General features: G+C 40.0%; 1 protein-coding gene across 3 annotated transcripts in view; it reads right to left on the minus strand.

The window, feature by feature from the left end:
• The window catches only part of unc13ba (unc-13 homolog Ba (C. elegans)), a 103,244-nt gene that overhangs the window by 51,077 nt on the left and 28,297 nt on the right, over positions 1–23,870 (minus strand). Inside the window, exons 10-12 of one of the 3 annotated variants that reach the window (XM_089130512.1) lie at positions 7,471–23,760; positions 6,876–7,130; positions 6,539–6,626 (exon numbers count right to left, since the gene is read on the minus strand). In XM_089130512.1, coding sequence (XP_088986638.1) covers positions 6,539–6,626; positions 6,876–7,130; positions 7,471–23,760 — 16,633 coding nt within the window. Of the gene's footprint in view, positions 1–1,504; positions 1,976–6,538; positions 6,627–6,875; positions 7,131–7,470; positions 23,761–23,870 lie in introns of those variants that run through there. The other 2 variants (XM_089130511.1, XM_039659959.2) reach the window with 2 other exon arrangements.

Below are 23,870 nucleotides of genomic sequence, written 5' to 3' on the forward strand. Positions count from 1 at the left end.
TTGTCAGAAATGATGTCAGAATTAGTCAGAGATGCTAGTAGTCAGGAATTTTGGGGAGAACGTGTGCATATTTAAAAGCCTCCTTTATGGCAAATTCAATGATCTCTGTGATGGTCATGAACTGGCTTTTTAAATTTTGTTATATTGTTGTCTGAGGTCAACTTATGACGCTCGCTTGGTTTTTGCATTCAAAAACATCAAAATTAATAAGTAATAGGCTATTTTCTACCCTAGTTTTGAGCCTAGCTCAAAAGCGCTCGGTTTTTATGGGCGTCTCGCATTGAAGACTTGGAAGTAAACGCCCACTGCTGTGAGTGGATAACAGTTTTGCATATTATAATGAGTTCGGTACACGTATTTAGCAATGCGTGCAATGCGCGAATCAGTGGGCGGGGCTAAACCGGCCGTGTTGAAGTAGGCGTTGAACTTCTTCTGGGAGGGTGGTGTTTTATCCTCTTTGTCGTCATTGTTCCTCACTTTGAAAAACGAGTCGTTTACTGAGCCTGGTGTCAATAAAAGCTTTTATTGGACTAACAAGGGCGTTTTCAGTTCTGAAACTTACAGGATATTCTTATAATATGATGACGTCTTAGATGTCAAAAGCTCAAGGAAAATTGGATTTCTAAGTTCATCACCCCTTTAAGCAGCAACGCTTTCTCTTGTCTCCAGGCAGGCTGTTAACTGTTTACAGGCAGCTTATTGTGGCTGCCTGCCACACGGGTCACACTGAACGCACTTACACAGCCACATACAACCACAGGCACCATTATCAATTTCTTGTGGACTCTGAATTTGGCCTTCCAATGGAATGCCTACTTGGTGTATTACAGCAACTCGTTCAAGAAAATAAAAGAAGACAGAAATGCATAGAAGGTCGTGATCGAAGAGCTCAGACTGTCAATCAATGCATACAACATGACCTCTGAATTTAACATGGGTACATTTTTGCATGTAAACTAAGTAAATATTAAATCTGTCACACATATAAAGTGAAACCTAAGCATAATGCTGGAATCACAACCTGTTGGCTCCAGTCACTGCAACTAAATAGCAAGACAAAAATGAGAGCGAGACAGCCAGCCAGCTCAAATGTCTATATTACTTGATGGACACTATATTACAGTAAAGTACAACCATGGAACTCAATTACACTCAAACTTGTATCGACCACATGACACCTTAGATAAGAGAGGAAATTGTTCAGCTATAAAGATTGTTTCTTAAACATATGTATACAAAGCATAAAACTTTTCACCATTTCAAGCAGAAAGAAATAATTAAATTTAAATATACATAAAATGTAAATATATATAAAATAAAATAAATTGTTTCTGTTTAATAATATTATAAACATTTTTTTTTATATTTAGCGCCATAGAATATGGATAATAATGCAAAACCTTTCCTGAAAGACTGTTGTAAGAGCTTGCAATAAGATATAGCGAAATACTAAAATAAAATATTTAATAATTAAACATATTAAAAGAAAAAACATCCAACTTACCAAGTAGAAGGTGTAGAGATCAATTAATATTAAGTACATTTTCTGAAAGAGTGGAATTAAAAAGAGGGCTCCACATTATGATTCCAGTGTAAAGTCCATAAAAAGGGATTGATACAAGGACAGAATAAATGTCAAAAATAGAGTCTAAACCCTCCCATTCTCCAAAGCTCCAAGCAGCTTCCACAGTAATCCAACAAGTTAAGTTGTAAAAGAAATCACTGTCAGTAGCTGATGTTCTCTATTTTATCCGAAGTTAAATAAGTCCGTAAAATCCTGACATACTCCTCAATTTCATCTTCTCATTTCAATTACTGACAAACTACAATTCATTCAAATATACAAACAATTCTCTTTTCTGCTCCATCACACACATTTGTGTCAGTGTTCCACTCCTCTATCTCTGATTCCCCAGTCTCTTCCTCCTACACTCCTCTGGCTTGTTGCTAAGAACACATCCACCCTCAGCTGTGTGTGACTGTTCACACACTTTCACCCATTCTCCTCCTCCCTCTCCCTCTCTTCCTCACACTTCTGCTTTACTCACTCTACACTCGTCCGTCCATCTGTTTCTCTCTCTTTTCCTCCCCCTTGCGGAGGCTTGTACACACTCCACGTCTCTCCTACAACCCTTCTTCCTCTCACTATGACATCATCTTGTTGCTGTGTCTAAAATTGCTAGATGAGTTGCATCATGTGTGCAGCAAGTTTTGCAAAAAACAGATTAGTTCACACAAAATAAACTGCCTTTTTTTTTTACCCATCCTAATGTCATAAATGCATGACTTACTTTCTCCTGTGGAACACGAGAGGATGTTAATCTGTTGTCCATAAAATGAAAGCCAATGTTGTTTTGAACCCTCTTAACTTTGAACAAAAATTAAAAATATTTTTTGGGAGGGTTTAATTAATAAAGACATAGGTTAATATCTCAGCACAAAACTCAAAATGTGACAATACAAATATTTTAGATTTGCTGAACATTTAAGGGGGCTATTTTTTTTTTTTTTATAAATATGGAACATGATGCATGTTGCACTTGGATATTTTTAGCACGTTTGACAAAAGCAACAAATATTAATTGTTCAATTATTCAATTATTGAAATTCATTGTAAATAATTTTGAAGCACTTTTGGAAGATTACTGAGGTCCCCGAGAGGACCTCGGTCCCCTAGTTGAGAACCACTACAGTATATACTAAGTTCATTATCGAAAGATAGCGTGTGATCAGGAGGACCCCAACATGAAGCAAAGGGGTTTTGTATCAACCTAAAGGTTTTTATTTAGTTGATAATGGTTGATTAGCTGTACAAGATCCATTACATAAGCTATTTAATTATTATAATTTATATTGGATTATATTTACAAAAAATACACCTACAAGTTTTTACACAATTGATCCACTGACTGATCGATGCTCGATCAACTGAATACACAAGCTACTGGATGATTTACCATTCTTTGCTTCACATCCATACTCCCTCTAGGCACATGACTTCCTCTTTGATCTTCTGATTAGAAAGACAACGTTAGAGAAGTAAAGAGTGTCAGTGCTATCCCAGGTTCTGTGGACGCTGTACAGAAATCAGCAGGAAAAGGAAGCAATGTGCGATTGGGAGGGGTGAATTTTATTGGTGACTTTCAGCCAATGTCATCCTACAGGCCTTTGATTCCTTCCAGTTAGTATTCTGTGCATACTCACTACTCCAAGTAAGAAACTCTTCCTTATCCAATGCATTCGCTCCATTCTCTCTCTCTATCCCTTCAGCTCAGCCCCTATCTCTCTCACTCTCTATCGCTCTGATTTTCTTTGACACATCTTCTCTCTTCCTTCTCTCTAGGGTTCTCCAGCTCTGAGGATGACTATTGTAATGGGCATAGCCATTTGAGGTCTGAAGGATATTAATGTCCGTCCGGTCTAGAATATAAATAATATATTCTGTCCTCGATTTCACAAAGAAAAAACACTGGCCTATATAAACACACCAGTGTTCTATAGGACTCTTTGCAAACCTTATATTTTGCATATAAGAAAAAGTTTAAAAGAACTTCAGTGCAGTTTGCGAAGACACATGGAAGGCACAAATATACTAACATTGTTTCTTGTACTTTCTTTGTTAAGAATAGATTTTGAAAAAGGAAAATCATGATTTAATGTCAATATTAGGAAATCATTAATCTGCCCTAATACATCGCTAAGGAGTAGTACTGACAGATCAAAGAAAATGTACCATCAAACAGTTTGTTCTTCTGTTAAAATTGTATTACATTTCAGTGATGCTCAGCCAAATGTCATCGTAGAGAAAGATGTCACACTGTTCCTTCCTTCCTTCCTTCCTGAACAATGCATTATCACTGGTGTTGTATGCACAAAAGGCATGCAGTCCGTTTTAAACCATCAAAACACAGCAGAATGATGTCTAACTAATTATTCTTGTAGTTATTGATTCGGCCATTAGAACAAAGTCATTCATCAAAGTAAGAAAAAAAACAGCTTCAACTCCACAGGGAAAAGCATGTGCACCGTTACTAGATACCTCACCATTTCAAGTGTGTTTAAAGGGATAGTTTAGGCAAAAAACTAAATTCCATCATCACTTACTCACCCTCAAGTTCCAAACCTGTATGAATTTATTTCTTCTGCTAAACACAAAATAAGATGTTGGTAACCAAACAGTTGACCCCATTGACTACCATAGTATTTTTTTTCCATACTACATAAAAAACAAAAGCTGCCTAAACTAGCATTTGCAATAATCTCGTCATGTAGTGCTTGATAAAACAATCAAAGATATGTACATAAAGAATATGTGGGGGTTAAACAGGTTTAAAATCTAAGTTTACTCGAACAAAATTTGATTAAGAACACGTCATGGAAGATCACATGATCATAAACAGCTACATTTCTAAATTTAATTAACCATGTCATGTTCCCTTTACTAACGGTTTTGTGGAAGGGGCATTTTTGGCAAGGAAATGCACTTTATTTTCTACTAGAGCACATTTAAAACAGCCACTGCTGACCAAAGTGCTGTACAATCAATTTAGACACACAGGATTCTTAAAAATGCATTGAACCATAAACCAGAGAGAGAAAAAAGAAGTCTTCGGTGAGGATTATTGGGGGAATTCACTTGCTAACTCCTTATGGAATGACCCTTCAAGTATCATTTCCTTCCCATAGTGGCTTTTAAGTGAGTAAAAATGTGTTTAGTTCATATTGCAGTTGAACCTTTTCCTTCCAGTTTCTTAAACTAATCGCAGGGTCTCACTCTGATAACCTCAGTTTAAGGCAGTTTGCTTTGGAAACACTAAAATGAAACTTATGCAACCATGAAAAAAAAGTGTCCGCATAGTTTTCAAATGCAATTTAAAGCTGCATTGACACCATTCATGCTCTACAACCTACAACATATGCATCCTACCCTTCCACAAAATCTTGACCACTGCAGGCATAGTGACTTCAAGTCACCACTTTGAACCTTTTTTCCTTAAAAAAAATGCTGGGTATTAATATTACCACAACAACCAGTGACTAATTCAGTTTTTTCATATTCAGTTTAATGAGCAATAAAAGCTCAAGTCTGGATAATATTCTTGCCAATCTCTTTAGTTCTGACTAAAAAAAATAATCCTGCCTGTATGAAATCACCTGTATAAAACACTATGTCTAAGCGTAGTTAATAAGAGGTTTAACTTGTTCTCAAGAAATGACAGCAATTTAAACAAGCATTTCATGTCATGTCTACAAGAGGAATGTTGTATGATTAATGTTTTTGACTGGATTGAGTTAAACTACATGAAATATGCATATAAAAGGAGTGCAAGAATCAAGGTTGTGTTTCCATAGTAATGTCACTTAGTTGCCATGGTAAATTATTTCTTGTTGAGATAAAATGACTATTTTAAACAAAGAACTATCCAGCCATTTGGATATCATATAATCTGTCTTGCCTGTCTCCAACACTTGGCTTTCAGAAACAAACATAAATGTACACATAACATGCTAAAGGAAACCCCCCGCACTTCAGATCCTTTAATAAAGAAATTGTACAAACACAATATTTAAGCTGTCAGCAGAAAAACAGTGATCATTTAAAGATGCCTTTCCTGCTCAACACTTTCCCTGTCACAGCCTTTGTCTCAATCGAACAATCGCCCATCACCACGATCCCTCCCTCTAGCAGCTGCATGCATCGGAAGACACAGCTGCCAAGGGCAGATTGCAAATATCAAGACCACAGACTAAAGTTTTATGAGAATCATGAGAACAAAAAAAGTTTTACTGTCAGTTCGAATGGAGGACTTGCATCATCTAAGCAGTGCAATAAAAACTTACACTTGTCTGAAGAATCCAATATACAATACTTTTTTTTAACCAGATATAATACAAATATCCACTTTAAGAAAAATCCAACAATCCAAAAACCATGTGAGCTCCCAACTTTGTTTGATCATTTTTGTGGGTAGAAATGCATTACATTTGATTAATTACTGAATTATCCAAAACAAAGCTAAATTAGTAGGGTAAATATTATCTCTCGTTGGATAGGTTTATATTCATTAAAGGACAAGTTTGGTATTTCACAATTAAAGTCCAGTTTTAAGATTGGGTCATTCCACCTCTGGAAAGATGAATGTTTATTTAAAATGAGTTATTTATGAAGAAGAAATGTGAAATTATTTTTGAATTTGGAGCTTTCTAGAATGAGAAATGTGTGCATTACAGTTTTTACAAAAACTTTACAAAAATGGTACATACCTGTTTCTTTTCTCCTGTAAATTTAGACCACTCAAAAAGAACATCATTAAAAAAAACATCATTAAAAAAAAACTAAAATCAATGTCATTTTTTAATTCCCAATGGTGGCCACTGAATTTGTCATATGGGAATCTTAAGTCAACCAAACAGAAGGGCAGTGTACTAGCAAGGGTTCAGTTTAGATAAACATCAACAGTGAATGGAGGAAAAGGATAATTCATAAAACAAGAATTTTCCACCATTTAAAAAGGTGATTTGTTCCTCTCCCTCTTACCTCATGCAGCTTCACTCTTACTTTATTGATGGCCTTCAACCAGTGTAAACGGGAAGGAGAGAAAGGAGGTGGGCCATCCTCAAAGAAACTAAAAAAAAAAAGACAAATAATGACATTAGACCTGGTGGCTAAAATCACTTGCTGGAACTACACTTTCGGCCCATTTCCTATAAAGAGTATATTATTTACATGCATATAATTTGGTAACTTAACTTTGTCACCTTTTAAAAGTATACTAGCATACATATGGTCTTAAAGCTAGATATGACCTATGGAACAAACCTAGAATTTACCATTCCTTTATTCACATCTATTCGGTGTGTAACACATACAGTACCTTTGCTGCCTCTCAGGTTTTCTGCCTTGATTAGAAACAGGTTTTGGCGTACTTTCCCCTTGTACTTCTTTCTCCACATTTGCTAGTATCTCCCTTTCCCCTTTTTCTGTGTCATCTGAGGATGGAAGAGGTTTAGCAACAACAGAAGACCTGATTTGAGTGTCTGAATAGCTTTGTTCTTCTGGCTCAGAGCTGAACTGGGAACTGGCTTGGCTAAGGTTACCAGAAGACCCAAATCGAGAACTGTCCACCGGGCTGGTGAAAGAAAACAAAATATGTCAATATCAAAATGCAAATATCTAAACCTAGTCACAAACTAAAATCACACAGGTATCAATTATAGTCCTTAGATTGTTTAAAATGTGGTCAATAATGTCATTACTTGTAATATTTGTTATATTATGCATCTCTTGCCAGACTATAAGAAACCAAAATAAAAATGTCCAATAATGGGAATATAAAACAAATAAAAAATATTTAATACAATAAATAATAATTAATACAAATTAGAATATCATGAAAAGATGGAGGGTAATGTTAACAATAAATCATAATAAATGGCATAAGAACAGACATTTATTATGATTTTACTAGCCTTTTTTCAAAGGGTTGCTGTAGAAGTGTCCCTGGTGGCTTTTCTGCACTGGAAGCAGTCTCTGGAATGTCGTTGTCCTTATCTATGCAATCTTTGTATATTTGAGATTTCTCTATATGTTCGACTTCCAGACAGGATGACTCTTGTTTAAGTGCTGTTGGACTCTCTGGACTTGTGTCAAAGCTTGGCTGCTTATGTGAAGAGTTGTCACTTGGACCTTCTGTATCACTGGGATCTGCACTTCCGGTGACATCCGATTCAGGTGACAATTTATCAGCCTCGGGTTCATACTTTTCTTCAGGTCTCAAGTCTAGGTGTTTGGACTGGGTTGCAGGAGGGGTCTGAGGGGGTGAACTTTGCCATGGGAAGCCTATTTTCCTTCCAAACATTGATGACATGGTCTCTTCCTTTGCAGCAGCTGACTTCTCTTCTTGGAAGAGACCAGCAGACAAACCTTTGAAACCGGAAAGCAGACCACTGCTCTCTGCTTGTGGCTGTGAAGGGTTGGTGTTGACTGAAGGGGCAGGAGTAGAAGAGCCAAAAAAAGAGCTGAAAGGTTTGGCCGTCTCTGCTGCACCAGACATCAAACCACCAAAAGAGGATGTTGATAAACCAGGTAAAGTAAAAACACCTTTAGAAAGTGGTGAGGTTGGTCGTTTATCTTCAACTAGTATTTTGGGTGTAGATGGTGGGGTTTCAGTGTCTCCCGGTGGTACCTTTGTGGATAAACCCAATTCAGATGTCTGTGTGTGAATAGTTTCAGATGCATCATTGATCTCCTTGCTTTCATCTCTTTTTTCATGCAAAGAGTTGACCTCTTGTTCTTCAACAACCTTTAACGACTCAGAATCACATTCCCTCAGTTCTTCATTAACTAATTTAGTGCCCGTCACAGTGGATTCAGATTCAGAGACTGCACTTGACTCGTTAACATTGAGGCTCATTTGTTTGCTTTCATTTGCTTTAGAGTCTTGTGTTCCATCTTTACCTTCAGTTTTCTCTGGCAGCTTGGTTTCATCTGATTTAGCTGCTTCTGTACCATCTTTACCTTCAGTTTTCTCTGGCAGCTTGGTTTCATCTGATTTAGTTGCTTCTGTACCTTTAAACAATCCAAACAAATCACCAGTAAGAGATTCTGTTTGCAGGCTGGTTGGGAGATTAAAAAATGAGCTCTTCTGCTGTTGTGGTTGTGGTGCAGTGGATATAGGTGATGACTTGAAGAAAGAGGTCTGTGGCACTGAGAAGAAACTAGAAGTTGCTGGCTTGGTAGAAGCACTAGGACCAGAAAACATTGACATAAAACCAGAAAATGCAGCAGGTTCTGGGGGTCTTTGAGGGCCAGGCATTCTTGGTCTTGGTTGACCAGAAATGACAGGTCTAGGTCCTCTTGGATCAGGCATTCCAGGTCTGGGTTGACCAAAAGGTCCAGCCATTCTTGGTCTTGGCTGAGTAGGAAAACCCAGTATTCCTGGCTGAGGCACAATCTTTTCTTGTTTAGGCTGTTGCTGCTGCTGAACAGAAGAAATAAGCTGTGGATCTAAAGATGGTTGCATGGTTGACCCCATTAATGTTTTGTCACTTTCTTCTGACTTGGTGATTTCATCTATTTTTTTTCCTTTAAGGTCTGCTTTTTGGCTGTCAGAAATGATGTCTGTTATTTGTATATCATCATATTTTCCTGATTCTTCAGTGAGAGTTTTCAGATTTTCAGTGCTTTTCTCAGAACCCAGATGTTTGTTACTTTCTTGAGACTTTTCTAGTTCCAGGCCTTCTTCTGATTCCACATTTTTCTCCACTGGTTTGTCAGCTTCTAATGGCATGTCATTTTCTTGCAACTCAGTCAGTTTTTCAGGCTCTACAGCATTATCAGATTTTAGTGACACTTCTGATGGTTTCTCAATCGCTGCAGGCTCTGTAACTCGCCCTTGCCCGGATGAATCATGAAGATCAAACTGGTTTAAATCTTTATTAAAATCAGGTTTCTCTGGACTAGTGGGTACAATTTCTTTGTCATTTTCCATGCCCAGCTCCTCATTTTTAAGTTGCTCATTTATAGTTTGTTCCTCAGGTATTTTGTCAACCACTGTAGTTTCTTCATTTTTAAATTGTTCCTCTGTCAGAAGTACAACCTCTTCAGTCTCATTTATTGGTGTCATGCAATCAGTTTTCTTTGAACAAGTGTCTACAGTTTCTTTGCAGCTTTCCATGTCCAGCTCCTCCTTTTTAAGTTGCTCATTAATAGTTTGTTCCTCAGGCATTTTGTCAACCACAGAAATTTCTTCATTTTTAAATTGTTCCTCTGTCAGAAGTACAACCTCTTCAGTCTCATTTATTGTCCTCATGAAATCAGTTTCCTTTGAACAAGTGTCTACAGTTTCTTTGTGGCTTTCTATGTCCAGCTCCTCATTTTTAAGTTGCTCATTAATAGTTTGTTCCTCAGGTATTTTTTCAACCACTGAAGTTTCTTCATTTTTAAATTGTTCCTCTGTCAGAAGTACAACCTCTTCAGTCTCATTTATTGACCTCATGCAATCAGTTTTCCTTGAACAAGTGTCTACAGTTTCTTTGTGGCTTTCCATCTCCAGCTCCTCTTTTTTAAGTTGCTCATTAATAGTTTGTTCCTCGTGTATTTTGTCAACCACTGAAGTTTCTTCATTTTTAGATTGTGTGTCTGTCAGATGTACAACCTCTTCATTCTCATTTATTAGTGTCATGATCTTAGATGAAGTATTACCATTTATGCATGGCAGCATTTCATCAGTTCTCCCTGTAACATTCATAGAGTCTACCTTCATTTCATCACACGGTTTTTGATCCATCTTAACAGGATATTCAGTTGTCTTCTCTACAGAAACCTCTTCTTTAGCCTCAACAGATGAATCTGATTTCTTATCATCCATGAAAGACATGATTTTGAATCCAGTAGATTTTGTTTTATCAGATGAAAATACAGAGGGAACTTTAAAGAGACCTTCTGACTCAGGACCTCCAGTTGGACTTTGCCCACTGAACATGGAAAACAATCCTTTTCCTGTTGTCTCCTTATTGGTGGATTCAGTTGCAGCAGCATCCGTTGGTGGTTGAGATTGAGAACTACTTCCACCAAACATGGAAAATAAACCAGGCCCATTGGTTTCTTTGGCACCAGAACCAGGCAAAATACCTCCAAGAATTGAGGATCCAGATCCAGGTGTTTTTGCAGCAACTCCACCTGTTGGTGCAGTCTGCTGAGAAGACCCACTAAACACAGAAAAAAATCCTTTACCCAATGGTTCTTTGGGAGTGGGCCCTCTTGGTGTTGGACTCCTTGGACCAGGTCCTGATGTAGCCCTTAGAACATGTCCTGGTGGTCCTCTTGGTCCAGGTCCTGAAGCCACCCTTGGAGTAGGCATGTGTGGTGGTCTTTGTGCTACAGGCAGACCTTTTGGGCCAGACACAGGAGGACCTTCCTGGTCAGGCTGTGGCTGAGCAACAGATCCACTAAACATAGAAAACAGGCCTTTTCCAGGTGAATCTTTAGGTGCAGATGAGGCAGGGGTTGCTTGAGGTGCAGCACTTCCAAACATTGAGAATAATCCTGTACCTGGCATTTCATTAGAGGATGAGGACCCATGAATTATTCCTCCTAGTATGGATTGTCCACTCTGAGGTTGAGATTCACCCAAAGATGGGCCAAAAAGTGAGAATATGCCTTTGCCAGATTTCTCTTCGACAACTGTGTCTTTGAGAGTGAAAGGAGAAGCTGGTTCAGTGCTAGTGGGTGTGGTCTCTTCATTTGATCTTGGAGGCACTGTTCTCTGCACTTCCACTTCCTTTGTACTTTCTTTAGATTTTGATATAGAGGTTTTCAAAGTGTCTTCTGGTGGTACTTTTTCTGTCCCTGAAGACACTGGTTCAGAAGTGATGCTCAGTTCGTCAGACATTACTTTAGGAGATTCTTCATGATCTTTTATTTTTTCTTCACACTTTGTTGATTCAGTATTTGCATCATTTCCTAGGTTCGACTCTTGTTTAAAACCACAGGAAACTTGGTCATCTTTATTGTAATCTTCTTCAAGATATGTTTTTTCAGAAGAGGTGGCCTCAGGGCAGATACTGTCATTTTGTTCAACAGTGCTTAGTATTAATGGTGCTGATGCATCCTCAATGGAGTCATCATGTTTAATCTCAGAAACCTCTGTTAGAGCCTCTGGAGATGCTATTATGTTAGATGAATTATTTTTGATGCTCTGACTGTCAGTTGTTTTAGATGCCACATGCACTGTAGCTAAATCTTCTTGAGAACCAACAGTACTTTCCATGGGTGTCTTGTCAATAAGAGATACAGCAAAATCATCTTTCTCTGTTGTATCAAGTTCATCTGTCAAGATATCTTCTTCACTAGGACAGTCTTCAGGACTGCTAGCCTCAGAAATCATAATCTGAGGGATAAGCATCTTTCTTTGTCCCAAAGCAAAACTAACTAATGTTCGCCCCTCTAGTTCAGTGGGTGAAACTGTAGTGAAAGAAGGTGTCTCTTCGATAGACATCATCTCAGACAAAGCAAACTGTTGGGGGGTAAAATCTAATTGACTAACATTGTGCACCACAGTATCTTGTGTTGAAACAGATTCAGATATTGCTGCGGTTTGTGGTACAGAGGCCTGTGAAGTCGCTTGAATTGACATATACTGGGCATCACATCCACTTTCTGTAGATGAATGATCTAGAGTAGACACTTTATCTGGTTGGCCTGAAGTCTGGTTGCCAGACATAAGCATAAATGGTACATCTTTCAATTGTGTTTGAAGTGTTAAGGGGGTAATTGTAGACCCACTGGAAGATGTAGGAAGACTGGTGGTAACCGGAAAAGATGCATCACTTGTGACTGAAGCTTCAGCAAAGGGAATGCTTTCAGAAGCGTTTAGTTGAGAATGTGACTCTACTGGCACAAAAACATCAATTGGCTGGGAAATTGTACCACCAAATGTTGGAGCCCAACTTTCAGCAACTGCCTCTTTGATCTGAGGAACTGATGTTCTGTTATGTTGCACTAGTGAACTTAAAGATTGATCAGTGGGGAAAACTTGAGCTGGTGGAACTGGGGAAACTTCATTAAGTTCAGCTGGGGGACTTAATACGGAAGTTGGTGTAGTAAATACTGGACTTGGAAAAGGCTCTGTGGGTGGATCGACTAAGGATGGTGATGCAGTATGTGCTTGACCAGTAGTTATTATGGTTCCACTCAACACTGATGTATCTGCTGTTGTTGTCACAGTCCTGTTTGGAGATGTGGTAATTTCTTGGTTAAATTCAATACACTGATGAAGTGATGGTTCTATGATTGACTGTATAATTTTATCACTTCTTTGTGAGACATTAGCCGTTGTTGGCTGTGAGCCTGCTCCATCAAATAACGATATCAATCCTTTGACTGATGTCTTTGTGGCTGAGCCTGAAATCGAGACTTGATATGGAGGGAGTTGAGGACCATCTATAACACTTGGCATGACAGCTGGACTTGATGAATATGGTCCTGGACATGCCATTAAAACTTCAGAGTTTGTAGTACTTGTGGGTACGACGACTACTGATTCTAGTTCAATGGCAGAAGTCATTACTGGCAGGTTTGCAGTAGTAGACACAAAGTTAGATGACAAACCCTGGTCAGGTATGGATACATCTTGAACAGATATAACTGGTCCAATTGAAGTATGAACAAGTGTTTTGTCTAACACTAGTGGCTTTTCGTCGAAAGTAGCTGTCCCATTCTGAGGGATGCAATTATCTTCTAAGCTTCCCACTGTTGATTGCTTGATAAGACCTTTCGGTCTTGAGACAGTGGTTGAAGTAATGAATGGCTCAGCCTGCTGAATAAGTTGACTCCTTTCATTCTCAGTTAATGTCGAGGGAACTGACTGGTCTCTTATCATTTCACTACTTATGATAGACATTTGAGCTGGTTGCTGATTAGTTGTATGCTCTGAGCAATTTATGTGAGGCATAGATGTTTGGGGCAGGTCACTAAAGGTCACCACTTTAGATGAATCATTGATTTCTGTAGAGAGCAGAGAGCCAGGTGAATCAACACTTGTACTGCTTGTACAAGGAAGCCCCTTATCCAGAAGCTGTAGGTTGACTGTTTCAGCAGGTTCACTTTGTGCTTCCTTTAGTTGTACAGAATGTTTGGAGAAATGCATATCAGTTCTATGCAAATTATTTTTCATCTGAACTGATGTATCTGCCATTTGAGTTGGCACATTGGACTGAAAAGATGGATAGGATGCTTGAGATTTAGGTAAATTATTTGATTGGGTGGCTAATATTTCCTTATTTTCTGACAGTTGGGGAGAATCCTTCTTATTTGCCAATGTGTTCAGAGTAGATATGCTAGTAGTTCTTGGAGATGAAAGATCTTTGACTTCATTGTCAATTTTGTTTCTATTTACATCAATAACTATGTCAGCAGTCAAGTCAACAGCTCCAACATAAGATTTCTTAAAAGAAATACTATCATTTTTGGGATATCTGTTTTCAATCCTTGATTTCTCTTCTTCAGTTCTAGTAAAATCCACCGGATGTCCATTCTGAAGAACAAATGTGGTGTTGTGTTTTGTAGGTGAAACAATGCCAGAAAAGTCAACCGGTTTGCTGAAGGCCTGAGATTCTACAGTTTGTAGCTTTGAGATTGGGATGATTCCATTTTGATGATAGGTAGGGATCTGCTGGCGCAACAAAGTTTCTGTAGTATGACGTCCATCCAATAATTGCATTCCATGTCGATTACCTTTTTCTCCTAGTAAGGATATACATTGTGAAGTTTTTTGAGGGATCTGCTCAGAAGGCGAAAAAGATTCAACTATTAATGGCATTCCTATTGAATCACTTCTTGAATCTTTGTTGATGGATACTTTATCTTTGACAAGAGGCAATATTCCACTTGGAAGCATTTCTCCTGTTGTTGAGTTAGACATCTTAGAAGTTGATCGGACCACAGACATATCAATAGTGGATTTAATTGTGTTAGCTGGTGCAGAAGGTACTTTTGTTCCTTGAGCTATAGTTGATTTCAAAGAAAAAGAGGACTTTTCATCAGGCAACTTGATTTGCCTTCGAACTGGTTTAGGATACAAAGGAGGTTCTACAATTAGAGAGACACCAGCTAGACTTTTTAATACTTCAGCATCAGTGTTTGTTCTTGTCTTTACAAGTGACAGCACACCAGCTTCAATGATAAGGTCTCCAGAAATCTCTGATGGCTCTGACAAGGGCTTTGGAGACATGTCAACTATGTCCCTGATTATATTAGCTGGTGCTGTGGGTATTCTGTTGGGTTGTCCTGAAAGAGAGGATTGGCGTGTCATTTGTAATGTGTCAGGTTTGTTTTGAAAAAATCCCACTTTAGCAGAGATGTTTCTGACTTCAAGGGATGGCTGGTCTGAAGTAACACTATTCTTTTCTTTCAGTTTTTCCTTATCTGAACTTTGCTGCACTTGTGATGGAGATGTAGACTCCGATATAAGGTTTTCTTGGGAATCAGAGGGTGTTGCAATTAAAGGTAATCCAACAGATGTCCCTTTGGCAATCACAGTATCTGATGTTCTTCTTTTCGTCAATGGCATTGGAGAAAATTCTTGTTTTTCTTCTTGGACTTTTTCCATTGGCTTTGTAGACATATCTACAATTGTCCTAACTGCACTGGCTGGACCATAGGCTGCTTGCCAACAAGGCGTTTGTCGGTTTAAGACTGGACTGAACTGTGATGTTTTCAAATCCATCCTCTGTTGCGAAGAATCACTTTGAGTAACATTTGATTGTGATTCATAACTCCTGAGTAGAGCTTTCGACTGTTGTGTTGGAGGCTCCATAATCAAAGAGATACCAACAACTTCTTCATTACCATCTGAGCTCGATGTTGATCTTGCTCTCACAAGTGGCAGTGCTTCCTTTTGAACTGCCCCAGTTACCACAGCCGAATGAGTAGTTGATTTTGCAGACATATCTAATGTAGCTTTAATTGTATTTGCTGGAGCAGTTGCTGTTTGAAGATAATGAGAAGGTTGCACTGGAAGACTTACAGTTCTGTTATAATGATGTTTTTGGCTGGGTAAAACAGGGCCTTCCTGGATAAACTTGGAGTCACTGGATAAGAGCTGTGGCAATGATTGATGCCTTTGTGAGAGAAGATTTTTCTCTGGTACTGATGGCTCAACAAGCAAAGGCAATCCAACAAGCTCTTCATTTCCATCTGAGATTGATGTCGATCTTGCTCTCACAAGTGGCAGTGCTTCTTTTTGAACTGCCTCAGTTACCACAGCTGAACAAGTATTTGATTTTGCAGACATGTCTAATGTAGCTTTACTTGCATTTGATGGAGTTGATGTTGATTGACGATAATGAGTGTGTTGCAGTGGCAAACTTGCAGTTTTGTTGTAAATACGGTTTTGGTTGCATAAAACAGGCCCTTCTTGGAAAAACTTGGATTCACTAGATAAGAGCTGGGGTAATGATTGATGCCTTTGTGTGAGTTTTATCTCTTGTGCTGGTAGCTCTACAAGCAAAGGCAAACCAACATAACCTGTATTAATTTCTGTAAGTGAGGCACGTCTGCTTCTTACAAGGGGTACAGCTTCAGTTGCTGAGTTTTCAGTGATTACTGTGTCCATATCTTTTTTGACTGTCTTTGAAGTCATATCCAGAGTTGCTTTGATTGAATTAGCTGGAGCAGTGCTCCCATTATATGATTGTCCAGTCATGGGACTAATTCTCAAGGATTCACTAGCAAGTGAAGTCTGCCTTATGAGGCCAATCTCTTTATTTTGAGAACGCTTCTGCAATGCTGGGCTTAGCATTGGTGATGTCTTTATTTCAGAACATGTATGAGGGGATGGTGCCTGGGGTATGGAAGTTGGCACCTGACTGGGTTTGGCACTTTGCTTAAATGGCCCTGTCTCTAGCCTATCAAGTTGAGCTGGTGATGAGGCTGAATTGAATACTGCCTTTGAGGGCGAATCCACCAGGACTCTGTTAGAGCTTCCCTGAATACTGTTTGCCTGGGGCATCTGTTCTGAGGCTTGTCTAGCAAGCTGAGGTTTTTGTTTTTGTGATATGGGTACTTCATTGCCACCACTGTCATTTTGTCTGGGAACTCCACAGTCTGGAGGAAAGTACTGTGGTCTGCTTCCCGGAGAGGGTGGAGCAGATACAGTTCCGCGAGGTACATCAGACATTGTCAAGAAAAGATTGCTGACCTCTAGAGCTGGAAAGGTGACATTGATTTCTTTGACTTCCTTATTTAACTCAACAGTCAGATCAGTAGCCACTGTCTCACTCGTGTTACATGTCTCTTCAATCTGTTTTTTAACTTTTATTTTTGTTGTGGTAAAGTCAAAGACATCCGGAATACATCTTTCAGCATGATTATCTAATGGAGTTTTCTCATCATTACCGGTGTCTTTTTTGATCATGGTTCCAGAGAAATCCATAGGTTTACTACAAAAAAAAGAGTCGACTGCCATTTGAGGTTTGTTAAAAAGTAAATTCTGTGGTGGTGGCAATGATATTCTTTGATTTGACATCACTGTGCAAGGTTTTGGCTTTGAGGTAATTACTTCAGTCTTAGAGCCTTCAAAATTAGACACTTTCTCTGAGCCTACAAAATTCAACACTTTATCTGATAAAGGAGACTGTTTTGACTGTGATGGCTGTCTTGCCAGTATGTGTTTCTGAGACACAGCAGAGGGCTCAGAAGCAATACTTGTGAGTTGCGTGCTCAAAACTGAGGCTGGTGGAGTAGGTAATACTGGAGGTGTGGTTGTTGCACTGGGCTGTCTAAACCCATCCTGCCTTGTTGAACTTACTGGTGTTACAGGAAGTGTCCTAGTTGATGTATTTGGCTTTCCATTGCTCTTCGGTAGATCAGGAAGTTTTCTAGAAGTGGCCTGAGGTTGTGGTGTAATTGTAGATCCTGCTGATGCTGTACTTTTAGCAGTTTGCGGTGCAGTATTGGTCTTTTTAACAAGGTTTCCAATGGTTAAAACAGGATCGGAAGTTTCCTTATTCTGAGTTTTCTGGTCAATAGGCTTCTCATCTACATGTCCAATCATGATTTCAGGAATTGAATGTCTATAGCCCACTGATGAAGTAGACATAACTTGAGAAGAGGACTGTGGCACAGATACTTCAGGAAAAAGGTCTTTAATACCCTGATTTCTCCAGTATGGCCCTCCATAACATGGATTATTTTCTTTCTTTGAGAGGTCAGTTGCTATTTGTTGCTCCTCAGTAGAAATTGTACTTGGCTTTTCTGAACCCATTTTTACTTTTTTGAGTTTGTACACACTGAAGTCAACAGGTTGCTCTGTCTGTGCATTAATGGACTCCTGAAACATTTGGGAGAACCGTTCAAGGTTCATGTTCATAATCCTGTCACCTTTCTGTAAAGCTGAAGACAAATCAACAGGAGCATTTAAGAGTTGTGAGTCACACTGACTTTTTCCTGGTCTCCAAAGCACTTCATCTTCATTGTATAGAGGTATTTTAAAACCACAAAGCGTCACTTTTGGTTTGTTTTTTTTATGCAGAATACTTGAGATATTTTCAGTGATTTGTTGTAAAACAAGGCTCTCCTCTGGGGTTGCACATGCATAAAGGTGCTTACCAGCCCTATCAGTCAAAAGAGAGTATATATATTCTTCATCCATGTAAACATAATAGCCACAGTCTCCTTCCTCAGCTGGCCACCACATTCCCTGCTCTAACAAGGACAGCCACTGCTGGTACCACTCAGAATCTTCAAAAAACATGTCATCCTCTATATCTCCACTAGTAGTCATAGCGCTACTGAGGTTGACTGCACCTGGAGTCAAATCCAATGGCCCCTTTTTTTCAGCGAGTCGTTTAAAGAAGCTTGAGTCAAATTTAAAATCCAAAGGTGGTTTCATTGTCTTTTTTGAGGCATTTTTGCCATTTAGTCTACAGTCTGACATTGACTGGGATGAATATATTTTTGCTGTTGCATCCATTGAGAGATTAACAGCAGCTGCTTTCTCCATCCAAGGCTTTTTGCTGCTTTTATCACTGAAGTCATCTAAATGGTCACAGCCTCCCCAAGATTTCCTGTCTGTGTTACTCATATTAAACACAAAAATATCCTCTCCATTTGCAAGTGGAAGACTACTTTGAAATGGCAGATTGACAACATCCTGCCAAGGATGTGAGGGTATATGGAACTGACTAGGATCCATATTTTTTAAGTTCCGCCATTCAGGTGTCTCTTCTACAACTGGTTCAGAAGGTAATGGCATTCCCACTTGATTTGCAGAATAACAGTCTGGAACTTGTGTTGCTAGCGCCTCCAATAGAGCATAATCATTCAGCTGCTGCCAAAGAAGAGCTTCTATGAGACACTGATGTTCATATAGTTCTGGGGGAATCACTCCATGCTCAGCAAATGTATACAATAGATCTTGGTATCCATAATTAGTGGACGTGCCATATAAGAGTCTATGGATCTCCGCCATGTACTTTTGCGTGGACTGCACTGCAGGATGCAGATTAGCAGGTTGTTGAGAAGCTTCACTTACTAATTTGTTTGACTCTAAAGTCCCAGTGCTGCTGGTAACTGCTGAAGTAGTGGGCTCATCTTTACTCTGCTTAGACATTAGTCGATCAAGAAAGCCCTTCTCTTCGTCCTTCCCTTTTTTCGGAGAGTCTTTTTCACAGGCTCCAGATTTAAAAATCCCAGAAAGCACACCTGCACCAATATTGGAACTACTTTTTGTTTCTTCTTTGGTCTGAAGAGAAGGAAGTTTGGATGAAGTATCTTCCTCTGATGCCTTGTTAAATAATCCAGAGAAGAAAACCTTTTGTGCTGAAACATTTTGATCTTTTTCAACACCACCATCTTCAGAGGACAAACGTTCAACTGGTTTGGCCCTCTGAATCTGTGGGCGGCCTTGACTAGGTTTAATTCCAGAATGGTCTTGTTGCTTCTGTTTTGGTCTCTGACTAGGAGAACCTTCATTTGTTGCTGTTGGTTCTTCAGCTGTAGTAGTTAGTTTGCTCAAAAACCCAGATAAGATGCTACTAGACTCATTTTGCTGATTGCTTGCACTTTGAACAGACGCATTTGCTGGCTGATTGCTTGACTGAGTATGTTGTTGCACAGATTCATCAGAGGTGGCCATTTTGAAAATGTTAGAAAATAGACCACCAGACTGTGTTGCTCCCTGTGACGCAGTCTGACCTTGACGTTGTGGACTTTGGAGCTGGCTTCCAGAAGCAGACTGTGGCTGCTGTCCTACAGAGGGTGATTTCTGAATTCCTGCTTCTGAACCCATTTTCAAAAGACCAGAAATAAGTCCACCCGATTGGCTTGGCTGTCCTGATGCATCTGGCCTACTTGTTTGTTGGTTAGGCTGACCTACAGGAACAGATTTTGTTGACTGAGCTGGAGTATCGACTGATGCAAGTTTGTTGAAAAGGCCTGAAAGCAAACCCCCTTGTGGTGGCTCAGGAGTTGATGGTGGATGAGAGGGAATCTGATTTTGTCTTTGTAAAGGCTGCCTGTTTCCCTGCTGCTGTTGACTGGTTCCAGGTGGTTCTTTTTGTGACTGTGTTGGTGTTGAAAAAAGCCCAGAAAAGAACCCACCCTGTTGGGGGGCACTTTCATTTTGACCAGATCTACTGTTTTGCTGCATGGTTTGTGACTGGGGTTGTGCAGTGGCAGTATCTGCAATCTTATTAAGCAACCCAGAGAACACTCCGCTTGGTACATTTTGTGGTACCTGGTGAGGTGGAACTTGGTTTTGTCGTTGCAAGTTTTGTCTGTTAGTTTGCTGTGCATTAGGTTGACCAGAACAAGGGGCTTCCTGTTGTGGATGACTTAGGGGAGCTGGATCTTTGGCATTACTATTGTCTGAAGCACTCATACCAAACAGGCCAGAAAGGAAACCACCTGTCTGAGAAGGTGACCGTTGTTCAGGGAGTTTAGTGCTCTGTTGTGTGGTCAGGGTATTATTTCCAGGATGTGTCTGTTGAGGAGCACTCTCTGGGGCTGTTAGCTTGTAAATAAATCCTGAAAACATTCCACTTGCGGTAGAAGGTGGAGGTTGTGGCTGTGCATTTGGTTTGCTGGATTGTTGTTGATTAGGCTGACTGACAGGGCCACTTGGCTGTTGTGATCCTGTTAGTTTTAGAGCCCCTCCCAAAAGTCCACCTGTTTGACTTGGAGGAGGTTCAACTGGCTGCGGCTGAAATTGTAGTTGACTCTTTGTATCTGTTTGTTGTTGACTTGGCTGTGGACTACTGCTCGGTTGTGATGTTTGCTGCTGCTGAGTTTGGGATACTTCTCCGGGTGCTGGGGCAGTCTCAGGTTTGGCCAACTTCAAAAGCCCAGACAAGAATCCTCCAGATTGAGGCTGAGGTGAAGCTCCTTGAGATGGCTCATTGGAGGTACCCTCCAATGCTACTTGCTTAGTGACATTTTGATTTTCATGGCCTGGTGCTGACTGGATATTTGCTGTTTGGGGGCTTGAAACTGTTTCACTGGCCAATTTGAATAAACCAGAGAAAATGCCAGTGCTCTGCTGTGGTTGGCTGTGGCTTTGAGTATTTGCAGGTGATTCTTGAAAGGAGCTCCCTTCGTGGGATGGCTGTTGCTGTTGTTGGCCTGCTAATTGGCTGCTTGTGGTAAAGCTTTCTGGGGCAGCCATTTTCAATATTCCCGACAACAGTCCTCCTGACTGAGGAGGTGCAGCCCCTGGTTCATCCTGGTTTGAATTCTGGGTGCCAGTAACAGTGGAAAGTAGCCCTGAGAATAATCCACCCTGTTGAGGTTGACCAGAATTTGTTTGGGGTTTGTTGTTGCCAGATAAAAGACCAGATAGCAGGCCCTGAGACTTGGGGTGTTCTTGTGTATTAGTTTGTGGCTTTGGTTTCACCTGAGACTTTGGACGACATTGGTCCTCTGACTTAGCATTTGCTTCATCTTGAAGTTTAGATGGATTTTCATTTCTCTCAACTTGGTCTGCATCCAGTGTATCTATTTTAATCTCACTTTGATTTTCAGAAGACAGGCACTCATTATGATTTTTTTTAAGCGTTTCTATGACTATATTTGCAGAAACTTCTTCTACATTGCCTGGTTTTACAGGATTCACAACAACAGTGGGAATACTTTGTAGAGTTGCTGTTGGCTTTGATGAGGCTTGTGTTTCGATCTGTGGCTTTGGTGGTTCGGTTGGACTGGCTTTAAACAGATTAGAGAACCAACCAGTATCTGTATTTCCTTTGGAAACACTTTCAAGCAATGCAGAACGACTAGACAGTGGCGATTTAGCATCAGCCTGGAGTCCGCCGGGTGTAGATGGAATGGGATTTTCACCTGTTGTCAATTTTAGAAATCCAGAGAGCACACCACCTTCTTGTTTAGGCACCTGAGTACTAACTGGAGCATCTGAGGAAAAGAAAGGAAGCTTTAATTTATTGCCAAAAGAACCAGACACATCCTCAGATTTTGGAGCCTCAGCTGGCTTAAAAATAGAGAACATTGAGGGGACCTCAGCTGGCTTATCATCAGGTGTATTGTTTGAAATGAGGGAGTTCAATGACTTCTTAAAGGGGCTAAAGAATCCAGTGTCTTCTGTAGGTATGTGACTGACAGACTTTGCCTCAGTTTTACTCTCTCCAAGCTTGAACATAGCCCCTCTAGGCATGGAATCAGGTAATTCTCCAGATGATTCTGTTTCAGGCAAGAGTTCTACTGACCCACTTCCTGATCCCCCACATGAGGACTGGTGCTCAGGTTGTGTGCCAGACCTCTCTAAAGAAAAACTCTTGGATTTATCCATTGATTCTTTAGACGCTGCGTTTCCCTGAGATATATTTGTTTGTGAAGTATTTTCAGCACTAGATTTGTCTCCAAAAAGCCTGAAAGGGCTCAATCTCCCAAGCACTGAATCAACCACTGTTTGAGTCTGACTTGGAGTGGAGTCCTGAGTTTGAGAGCCACTTGAATCAGTAATGTTTGTAGTATCCATCTCTGCTGTGGCACTAGGTGGTCGACTGACCTCTGGGGACTGAAATGGCAACAGTGACTGCAAAGAGAACTTCTTATCTGCACTGGCTTCCTGATTAGCAGGTGGTACAACAGCAACAGGAGTTGGACTACCAGTGGGTTTAGGTATGAAAGAGAACAGTTTGGAAATACCAGACTCTGCCTGGGGAGGAACTGGAGATGGAGTTTTTGCTGCCATTTCTGTTGGTTGTGTTATTTCAGCTGCTGGTTTAGTATTAGTGAATGAGTTAAGCAATGAGCTCATGGCATTTTTGACACCCGTAATACCTTGTTCTACAGCATTTTCCTCTTTTACCTCAGCTGGTTTACCCTCAGTTTTCATTTCTTCACTCCCGGTTTCTGTTTTTGTGTCAGACTTCTGCATTGATTCATATTTACTAATTTCCTCCTCTCTTCCAGCCAGATATTCCGACACGGTGTCAACTAAGTTTTGAAGTTCATCCATAGTATCATGATACTCCTTATTTGGTTGCTCCACAGGTGAAATTATTTCATCTGGGTGCCTTGTGCAAATATCCCCCATGCTACTATGTTGTTCATAATAGGCTTGTGGCCATTCCTCATAAGAGGAAATATATCTTGAGTTACTGTAGTAACGGTCATATTCAAATTGTGCATTCTCTTCTACAAACGCAATATCATCGAATTCCTCTTCAGACCCAAGAGAGAACTGCATTTCATCAGATCCTACAGAACCGTATTCACTTCTTGCTCTCATCCTGGCTTCCTCCTCCTCACAATAAGTTGTGTAGTTCTCAAGGGTGTCTTCAAATGAGGTTTTGGCCCACATCCTGGTTTTGTACAACAGCCCCTCTGTATTTAATGCTTTGTCTGCCCTGCGTAGTTGCCTAATTGAAGGGATGATGGAAATCTCAGGAGGGGAAATTTCATCCTCGAAATTTCTAGCTTCCTTATAGACCAAACGGACCTCACTGCTGCCTGTGGCTGTTCTCCTGATGGGATTTCCAGATGCATCATACTCCTCAGCGTCTTCAGGGGACATTGCATCACACTCTACTGTCTGGTAGACCTGACTGCCTTTGGTGTCACCCGGGCTGGTCACAATTCTATAAATTTCACTCTTGGTCTCATCATCATCCCACGTTTTCTGTGCTGGTTCCAGGTAATCATCCAGTATGTTGTCATTCATTTTGTATTTGGTTTCCCAGTCTTCAACTCCCATCCCTGAGTCCACTGGAATCATCCGAACATCATCTGTACCACTTGAAAATCTGATGTGCCAAAAGCATGGATGAGGATGAGAATGAGAATGAAAAGACAGAGAAATTAACAAAATCTTCAAATCAAAATATATAGATGAATAAAAACAAATAAATAAAAA

The sequence above is a fragment of the Pimephales promelas genome, chromosome 4 (genome assembly GCF_988280905.1).
Source record: "Pimephales promelas chromosome 4, fPimPro1.hap1.1, whole genome shotgun sequence".
Taxonomy (NCBI): Eukaryota; Metazoa; Chordata; class Actinopteri; order Cypriniformes; family Leuciscidae; genus Pimephales; species Pimephales promelas.